Raw genomic sequence first — 10,388 nt, forward strand, 5'->3', positions numbered from 1 at the left:
TGGCTTGTTTGAAACAACCCAAACTAAGCTCTCTAACTTTACTGTGGGAAAGCCAACTGTATTGCTTCATGTGAACAATAAAAAGGTGAAGGAATGGCAATAGTCAAGGCATCGGTATAGTCCTGGGTTTTTTTTCCAGTCGATTTTGAACATGTATTTTTGGACCTGTGGAAAATTTTTAAACTGCAGAATTGTTTGTACCTATAGTTGTAGATCCACTTCCTTGTCCAGTTTAAGCTCCTTAGCACTGCTTTTACTCAGCCGGGTCAAATGTCTGATTTTCCTGTGAAGGACATGAGACCGGGGAAGATGGACGATAAAGTGTGAAAGTGGCACAAAAGGCAATCAGCAGACCTTTTACGGATTCTTCTTCAAAATGCTGTAAATGGGATTTAAAAACGACTGTGTTCATAAATACAGATGGTGAATGAGGACCAATTTTATCGTATTGTTCCTTATGATTACATCCAAAGCCAATGAAAGCCTCGAGTATTTTCTTCCCATTTGGTGCAGCACTATTTGCATCACACAGCACAGCTGTTACATGGGGCCTCAAACCATCAGGTAGCGTCCAACACCTATAAGATCCCATTTAATGCTTTAAAATGTTCCCCAAACGTGAATGGAAGACGAGTGCTTAATGAGATTTATGCCGCCATTACACTTCTAAAGTAGTTTCTGCTCTGTTTGTCTCAAATCATTGCCTCTGTTCAAATGTTACCTTCATATATTACATGGCATTAATTCAACTATAGCTCATTAAGACGGAGCGAAATGGTTAAATTAGCTTATCAAGTCATAATCATGATGAATGGGCTTTTAATTCTGATACAAGCTGGGCAAATTGCAGTTTTGTGCGATTTGATGGTTCTGAAATAACATTTAATATAACGGGTCATCCCCTCAATCAATTACTGGAGGCTGCGAGCGAGTCGTGTACAGGATTTTTTTCTTCTTCATGCATATGTATCGAAACGTGTTCCCAATTATCTTTGGAAATTGCTTTTATTGGGTTAACGATTAATTCTTCCAGAGGTTCTCTGCACATGGTAATGGCGGTGCAACAAATTTGTATTCCTTAGACAAGGACCACGCTTTAGATTTTCATATACAGTACTGTATTTAAAAAAAACTCTTCCCCCCCGCCCCCGCTCCCCCCAAAAAGGTACATAGTGTGTCATCACATGTAACAGATGTAGTATATTCTCAATGCACACTGACAGACTGAATACAAAGTACATTCAAATGAAGAAGAATGGATACTTCAAACACTGTATTTATCACAGTGTCACGCACTACGTTGCACAAATGAAACTATTGGATTGAATCAAAATGTTAAAAATTGTTAATCTGACCATGTTTGGCTTTTCAAAAGCTGATTTTAAGTGCTGTCCCAGCGTGCTGATAGTAATGAACAGGCCCAATGTAATAAGTTCCCCTAGTAATTACGGTAAATACTTATGTTAAAAAAAAATTGCGGGTCATGAATATGAAACAATTTCATAAAAAAACAGAAAATATAGCAGCAACTTTCTTCCGCCAGATAAAATGTTAAAAATGTATTATTTATTTATTAGATTTAAAAAAAAAATTAACAAATCCCCCAAAGTCTTGGAAAAAACTAAGCTACGATAAACATTCCCATGAAAATGGGAGGGAATGGAGAAAAAAAATGTTACAATCCAAAGAAAACATCTTATTAAAAAAGGAGGGAAAACTGCAAATCTGCAATTCTGTAACTCAACAATATTTAAATTTTGATTGAGTTGATTTTTGTGGGGGGAAAAAAAAATCCAAAATCAGTTCTTGCGCTTTGTCATATCTGTTTTTTTTTGTTCAGCAGTTTTTTGCCATCCTTGAATGAAAATTCTTATGTAAGAGGCCTGTGCAGTTGAAAAAAAATTACAGTATGTGCTATCTTAGGTTAGGAATGAGGGGGTTTGAAACATGACGCGAAAAGTGGATTATCAAAAATGCTTTGAACATATTTGTCCATCTTTAAAATTGCATTTTTGGCATACACCCGGTTCGAAAGTATGTGGTCCAATGTGGACCCCCAACAGCACGGACATTTAAAATAGTCCATCCTTTGATTACTGCTCGGAATGAACTAACACAAGTCCATGGAATAAATAATACAAGTTAGATTGGAAATGTAGGTCAGTGCTTCTGATGGTGTTAAATCCAGCAGGGGAGATCTTGCCAACCCTTACTGAGCCCCACTATGGTAAACCAAGGACACATTTTCACTACCTGTCAACGATCCACCACTTAAGATGGAGACTTTGAAGCAAGGGGAGCCCAGATAGAATGCCCATGTTCGTCTTCTTCTTGGGTGTTGTAAACGGGACACACCCCCTAAGCTTGACACCGTCTAAACCAGGAGAGCTGCGGATAGTCAGTACAAGACACGGGCAGTCCAAACCAGTCGGATCCACCCAAGGTATGTTTTTTTTTTGAGATCCCTCAATCGGGCTGCGACATATTCGCGTCCATTCCAAGTATCCGCTTAACTAGCTTTTAAGATGGAACGTCAATGCAACACGTTATGTTAGCGTTTGACTGGCTTGCTCGCAAAAGTTAGCTAGTGCGAACAGCACTTGTTGGAAAAGTGGATTCAAGTCATTTAAAAGCGCCGTTGGTGTCTTCTTTGAGGTTGACTGTTATGGTAGCGAGAATGTGACTTCACGTCGTGCGTAAATTAAGCAAAATCGCCTCGGCACGTCCATTTCTGATGCTAGCTCCAGTTAGCAAGCAGCTAGCCGCTGGCTCCATTTGGATGTTAAAAACCCGTTGTCCTACTTGTCCCCATCTCAAGACACGTTAGATCTTTAGTACTAGACTATTTTCAGGTGTCAAGGAGTCCGACGCGATTTAATCCGAGTGACGGGCTAACTTGAAGTGCTCTCATATCTTGTATCTTGGCAATGTATGTGAAACTGACTTTTTTTTTGTCCACAGGTGGAAGACGTCAAGAGTGAAAACATTGACGAGGTGGCTACAATCTCCGATCACCACCATGGGGGCTGCCATCTCTCGGTGGAGGGTATGTGTTTGTTTTAAACGGAATGTTTATGTTATACACTCATACCATTAGGTACACTCGCGCAATCTAATAACACGAGCAGTTCTAGCAATGATGGGGCAGTAATGCTCGCCTTGAATGAACAAAAGTACAAAAAAGTACAACTTGTTAATGAAAGTCCTCAACCAACTGAACTTTATTCTAAATCTTTTCAAAATTTATTTATTTTGTAGTTTTGTGTGGCTGATGTCCCATGTTTACTTACCGTTATTTATTCCAATTTTTTTTTCTCCCCTGCAGGCCAAACCTTCCACTGTGGAGATTTTGGAGGGAATAGATAAGGTGTGCTTCAAAAAAGGAACACTTTGTTTTTTAATTGTATGGTCTGGATTACTTCATTTCCACACATGAGATAAAATACTTTAGGATGTGGCGTATCGTCTAATTGGCTCTATGGGAACAACACGCTATGAGGCAGGCCCTCAGGTGTGACAGTTTTCATGACAATTGCAAAGATTAAGGTGCTGTCAAAACAAAGCTCATATCAGTAATAGACATGTAGTCAAACTGAATCCTTGTGGATCTAAAACACTTCCTCGTTCGAAGACTGACGGCGGCTTTAGTGCACCACTACAGTTAAGCTTGCAGGCTATTTTCAGCCCTCTCTCCTTGGAGCGCTTGACACTCCTCAGGTCAAGTAGCAGCAAAACATCCCCTTAGAAAAACATCCTATCTCCTACTGCTCAAGATTATTTAGTTTATTTATTTCCGTCCATTGTTCCATATCATCATCGTGTTACAACACTGGATGGAGAGAATGTAATTCACTGGTTCTGGAGTGACAGAGATGCACGTTGGAGTGAAGAGTGGGGTACATTGCCCTCATAAGCTATTTGTGGATTGGGTAACCAATACTTTAAAGTGGTGCACAAAGGAATACTGTACATGTCTGTAAAAGACTGCATTAGACGTCTGATCACGCACTGTCAAGTAAAAAAAAAAAAAAAATTAGCTTGACTTTGGCAATAAATCAAGTGGGAATTCCATCTTGCTAAAAGTTCATGCGTTCCTGGAAAAAAAAAACATGCTTCGATATTTGAATTTACATCAGGATTGTTTTCTTTCAGGACATTCAGCTTTATGAGGAGCATGGTGAAAAATACCAAAGGCAGCTGAAGATTTGGCTGGGCCGACTGCTTTTGTACTCTGCTCTCCTCTACCTGATCACTTGTGCAGTGGTGTATTGCTGGTACCTGCCAGAACAGCTCATGGGGCGCTTTATTCTCGCGCTTTCCTTTATCATGTTTCCTTTATTGTAAGTACACCGCACACAAATCTGCTCTACGTGAAATGACGCCACGTCCAAGCGAATTAACATCGTCCTATTTCTACCTTTCCTTTTTAGAGTGTGGTTACTTCGAAAAATCCTGATCGTAATATTTTCACGAAGAACTGAAAGGAATAGTATGAGACTTTTATTGAGTCATCGGTATTATTTTCAGTGAAATTAGACTTGAGTTGATTTTTTTTTCTTCCCCCTGTCAGATGAAAAACTGGAGACTCTTAAAGTGCAAAAGAAGAAAATAGTAAGTTTTAGATTTCTATGAACAATCACGAAAATGATTTTACCCCCGTAAGATGCATCAGCCTTGAAAATGACAGCGGTGTATTGAAGGAGTTGAATACCTTCTTTTATTATTTGTCTCATCGATCCTTATCGGTATTTTGTTTTTGTGAATCAACATTCTGTATTGATGTGATTGGATTGGTGTGAAGACTTAACCCAGTAAACGACTCTGCTAATATCACAGTAATTAATAGCATGCGGTGCTGCAAGAAGATAAATCTGAGAAATGACTTGTCATCCTCAGTCAGGTCTAATAACTTTCAATAATTAGGGCTGATGGATTTTCACCATGGCCATTATCGAAGTAGTGAATGTAATTATTCTTCATATTACATGTAAACATGCAGAAATGTTTGGTATTTAGTGTAAATGAAGATATGCACTTTCTGTCACTTCTAATGTCACGCTAGGTGTAGTTTATTACAGCTCGATAATGAGATATGAGATGATCATTAAATGAGCATACAGTATTTTTCACGGGGCCAATTCTCGTTTCAGCTCGAAGACGTGATGGAAACGGAGACGTATAAAAATGCCAAAATGATTCTGGAAAGATTTGATCCCGATTCTAAGCGGAGAGTGGTGAGCATTGAGTATTTATTGTATATATTTTTTTCTTTTTTTGAGGAATGTGTTTGTGCAGAGATGTGTTTGAAATGATGATCATTGAGTCAGTCAAATTTATTTAACCCCCATAGAAAATTGTATACGTTACAAATTTATAGTAAAAAATTTATATATATATATATTCATAAATAATGTAACGTGGCCAGCTAAAAATGTCTTTTTCTTTACGAAGGAACTTGAATCAACTCCACTCGGACCCCAGATGACGCCAAAACCAGGCCAAGGTACTAAGTTTCCGGTGCCGGTGCTTTTGCTCCTTTACCGCAGCTCACCGGCAGTTTCTCCTTTTTGTCAGAGCTTCGCCAGCGCAATGTCATCCCCAAAACCCCGGTGGCGGTGAATCCTGCGAGCGCCGTCGCAAGCCGCCCTCCTCTTTCGGGCGGGCCCACCAACCCTGGACGATCTTCCCACTCGGCCCCAGGAGGACCCCCAGAGAGGGGCCTGTCGACGGCGGCCGCTCAAGAGAGTTTGATGAGAAAGCCCGTGACCCTCGGAACACCTGCTCCAGGATTTGGTGAGTAAACCGTACACAGTGGGGACCACATCATAATGTGGCTGATTAAAGCGGGATTTACTCGACCGGATTCTTGTCTCCTTAGTTGCTCAGGCTCTGGACATTATTGTGTCTTCATTCTGAACAACGTACGCCGGTCATGCAAATGTCTGAATTTCTTAAATGTACTTTCTGATGGGTGGAATGTTTCTCACACAAGCGCATGAATTTGAGATTTTCCAAAAATGTAGTTAAGTGTGTAGAAAGTGCCGGCTCATTTTTTTGGCTGCCCTTTTTTTAAAGATTGATTTTAAATAAATAAACACACAGGAAAAACCTTGCATAGAACAGTTGTCCCGTGTTCGGAGACATCTGTGTCTCCACATAGAAATGCTTTACTCCTCAATATAAATTATTTCTGGACGATGAACACTCGATAGACGAAGCAAATGGGTGCAAACAGTAAAGGAAATGTGCTCCTAGAGGAAGCCGCGAGCCGTAATTGCCATGTGGAATGCCAACTGTGAGCAATGCACGAAGCAGGATTACATTAACTATGATTAATTAGCCGGAGCGCCGTTTGTTCTCTGGGCAATGGTGGTGGAATCTCGGTAAATGCCTTCTTGGCAAAAAAAAATTGCCTTTGGCGTTGGCAACGGCTCACAAATGCGATTCCACGACTTGATATCACCTGCTCCTGCTGAAAATTGAAAGTGAAAAGCAATTTGATACACAGAGTCGCCGCAGACTTTCCATATGTCGACGAATTAATAAGCAGCAGGGTACCGAGACGGTGCCAAGTCTCTCAGAAATGACCAGTCATCTTCCTATGATTGCTCTTGATGTTAGATTATATTAATTACTACTCACCGTCGCAGGGGGGAGCGGGGGGTGTTCTGGATGTGCTTTGCAACAGAGATGCGAGTCATTAACGTCAAGGACTTTTGTGAAATGTATCTATCTCGGTTCCTTGGTTGCCTGCTCATCGTGATGTCATGTTTGCAATGGCGTAAATATTTTGTTTGAAAAGGGATGCACCCCCCAGGCCCACCTCTGGCCAGACCAGTGCTTCCAAGGGACAGAGGGACGATGGACAGAGTCATCGAATACCTTGTTGGAGATGGCCCACAAAATAGGTAAATATTATTGGTCTATCATCTTAAATGTAAAGTCATGATTTTGAAAAAATATTATCACACACAGTAACGATAACAAACGTAACATCATCCAGTTCCAGCATATGTGTTGCCTGCGCATCTTAGTTGTCAATTTTATGTTCGGGCAAATTCTTTTATTAGAAAGGAGATCTGATCCGGGGAGGCCAATGCAGTTAAATGAAAACACATCCAAAGTTTTGAGCTTAGCAAGGTGTTTTATCGTCCCTGAAGTCAAATTATGTCCGTTTTAGCCCCCCCACCCCCCATGCCATTTTTCGTAGAATGACCATTTCGTTTTCCCCCAAAAAATGTTCAAGGATCCTTGCTTCTGTACCTATCGATGTCTCTCTCGAATACTTGCGCAATTTGCCGAGCACATTTTATATTATTCTCCGATCAGCCTGGCCGCAATGACAACCATCAGTTTTTCGGTGTCATGTTGGTCTCCTGATCTTAAAATGTGAACAGCATGATGATAGCAAAAGCAGGAAACGCATCGCTCCATTCATTCAATTCTTGAAGAACAGCAAGTTGTCCAAAAAGTACTGAAACATTGAACAGGGGGGCGGGGGGGACTCGTGCAGTCAAACGTTAATGTCTACAGGTTACAATACATTTTAATTTTAGATTTATCTGGAAGCCGAATAACTTTTGTGAGTGATATCATTTTGCGGAATGGTCGTTAGCCCTGTACAAATAGATGTCATTGCATCACGGTGTTCCTACTGGCAATTGTTTTTTTAATGAATAGATTGCATTCCATTCAGTGTTTTTTTTTTTTTTCATCCCTCCCTCAGATTCGCTCTCATATGCCAGCAGTGTCTGTCCCACAATGGCATGGCGTTAAAAGAGGAATTTGAATACGTCGGTAAGACTTGGAGACGCACTCAGCTCTTTGTCAGTCCCGCTCAAATGCTGCGCCTCCATTTGCCCTCTAGCACTTGGCAGCCCAGTATATCATGTGGCTTTTAAACGCCTCCGCCACCGCCGACCCCTGCGAGCAAATTCACACCAAGATTGAATATGCAAACCGATGCCTGTGCATCAATCTTAAGAGTTTATGCATCTCAGGCCTTTAAAAAGAAAAAAAAAAGAGATTGGCTCATATTCATGCGTGTGTCTGTTTGCGAGATGACATTTACATGCTGTTTTTATTTGTTTCAGCCTTCCGATGCGCATATTGTTATTTCCTCAACCCTGCCAGAAAGACCAGACCTCAAGCACCCAGGCCCCCCGAGTTTACTGGTGAGCTCAAGATGTGTTCGGCGGCACCTTCCTTATCGTCCAGCGTTGTTGAAGACTCCCCGCAACCTGGTAAAGGTGATGATGGAATACATACATACCACTTGGGCAAAAGTCCCCCAATTCAAAACGACATCACCATATAGTAGAATGCAATTTTCAAATTGCTATTTGTGAATGAACACAGCAACCCCTGCTTCATTCCAGATGGTCGTACGTTTTATTTTTTATCACGTGTATTTATTCATACACGTGTCTTGATAGGTTCAGCGCTGAAAAAGTGCAGTCCACATGTTTCCATGTACAACATGAAAAGTTGACGTTAAAGCCACAGATTTGTTTGCGTCATCGTTGCAATCCGATTTTTGGCTTACTGACGAATGTTTACGCCACACTTTTGCGAAGTAGTCGAGAGTGTGAAGAAAAACAGTCCCAAAAAAAAAAAGTCTTTCAGTAATGCAGGCTTAAAACCTAACCTATGAAACGAAAAAAAAATCTGTATTGTAAATCTACTGTATTTTCCGCACTAAAAGGTACACCTAAAAGCCTTCCATTTTTTTAAAAGCTCACAGCGCGCCTTAAAATCCGATGCGCCCTTTATATGGTCATGACGGTAATATGTCAACCCCAAAATGGCTCCTTGCTCGAGACATGCTTACAACGCAGAGTTCAAACTGTGATCGGTTTCCCAGTTGAACACGGAAATGGAGCAGTGGCAAGGGAGTTCAATGTTGACGAGTTAACTTGCTGTTGGTTAAGTGAACTGTGTCGCTGCTTTGTTAAGTAAGTTTTACTGACATCTTGATCATTGCTATATAAATCAGGGTGTAGTGTTGTGTAGTGTTTTGTTGGCATTTCCTTGAGTGTAGCTCCATCTAGTGGATGCATTGTAGATTGCGACTTATAATGTGATGCGTCCAATATATGAAAAAAATTACAAAATAGGCCATTCATTGAAGGTGCGCCTCATAATCCGGTACGCCTTTTAGCGTGGAAAATACGGTAATGTTTACTGTAATATGGATACATTTTTTGCTTGTGCTAGTTAAGAAAATACATTTGAGCTAGTGCTTTGAAACAAAAAAGCGTATTAAATCGCAATCACAATATTGAAATGGGGCAACAATGGGAATGTGATCATTTTACAAACTTGCTCAGCCCTGATTTGGGGACATTTTGGACTGTCCTAACTTTGTGGGAAGACTTCGGGGAGGTTCTCTTCAGTTCCAGCATGACCGCTCCCGAGCGCACAGAACTAGTTCCAGAAAACCATGCTCAGATAAGTGGGGCGTGGAAAAAACCCATCAAACAAGCCACAATTCAAGTCATATCTGTGCTTCAAAAATACACACAATAGATATGAATAAATACTTAAACATAACATTTCTTGCCAATGTTTCATTCCCAGGGGACACAAAACATGCAACACCCCCAACCCCCCCGGGGTCCAGTCCCGAGCCTGACCACAAAAGCACTCCCCAGTCACACGACGAGCCGTCTGAGAAATCTGACGGAGAGCAAGATTTGTCTGCCATGGAGGTGGAATAAAGAAAACTCATTTCACATCATCTGGAACTTGGATGAAATAGATTTCATGAGTACGGACGTATTTTGGAGCAGCGCGGTCCCCACCATGTCTTAACTGTGCGTTTGAATGTAGTCAGCCCTTTGCTTTGGCAAGCATATTTTATAGTAGAGAGGAATTGTTTGGCACTGGCACCTGATAGGAAACTCCTCAACAACCAGTTTTCATAACCGACTCCTTTCTGATGCTCTGTAGTTTGTCATGCCGCATTGTACTTGTTTACTCCTGTATTTGACTACACGTCTTAACAGGAAACTGTCAATGAAACCTATTTTTATTCATAAGGTTCATTTACTGCTGTGCCCTCACCATTTGTTGGCTGGGGGGGCGCTGTGGAGCAAAGTGGCGCCACAACACGTTTACACGAGACGGTACAAAGTGTACAATTAAAATGCACTTGCAATATTTATTTATTTCTCCAAACAGGGAAGGGAGATTAACGTTGGTACTGTGCACCTGCTGGACGTGCCTTTTATATTTTAAATGGATTCCTCTAGAGTATTTTTGATGCAACCTATTTACATTTTGATGATCCCTTCAACTGTTTTTCACTCAAGCGAGTGAGAATGTTTGCTGTGAATGTGTCAGTTTAAGTATAAATACAGTATTAAAATAAAATTGTGAGAACAATG

The 10,388-nt window shown here is 40.9% G+C and overlaps 1 protein-coding gene across 4 annotated transcripts; it reads left to right on the forward strand.

The window, feature by feature from the left end:
- The first annotated feature begins 2,454 nt into the window (after window positions 1–2,454).
- lnpa (limb and neural patterns a) lies at window positions 2,455–10,388 on the forward strand. 4 transcript variants are annotated; one of them, XM_086124312.1, is made up of 12 exons: window positions 2,455–3,046; window positions 3,326–3,367; window positions 4,153–4,340; window positions 4,431–4,489; window positions 4,571–4,611; window positions 5,151–5,234; window positions 5,452–5,503; window positions 5,575–5,793; window positions 6,803–6,908; window positions 7,727–7,797; window positions 8,094–8,249; window positions 9,529–10,388. In XM_086124312.1, the coding sequence occupies exons 1-12, from the start codon at window positions 3,020–3,022 to the stop codon at window positions 9,717–9,719; spliced, it is 1,236 nt and encodes a 411-aa protein (XP_085980438.1). In that variant the 5' UTR covers window positions 2,455–3,019; the 3' UTR covers window positions 9,720–10,388. The 4 variants fall into 4 exon arrangements, with proteins under 4 accessions (XP_085980438.1, XP_085980434.1, XP_085980436.1 ...); XM_086124308.1 differs by having other exon boundaries at window positions 9,580–10,388; XM_086124310.1 differs by having other exon boundaries at window positions 8,094–8,243; window positions 9,580–10,388.

The sequence above is a fragment of the Hippocampus guttulatus genome, chromosome 11 (genome assembly GCF_054856545.1).
Source record: "Hippocampus guttulatus isolate MCC_2025c chromosome 11, RoL_Hgut_1.0, whole genome shotgun sequence".
Lineage (NCBI taxonomy): Eukaryota > Metazoa > Chordata > Actinopteri > Syngnathiformes > Syngnathidae > Hippocampus > Hippocampus guttulatus.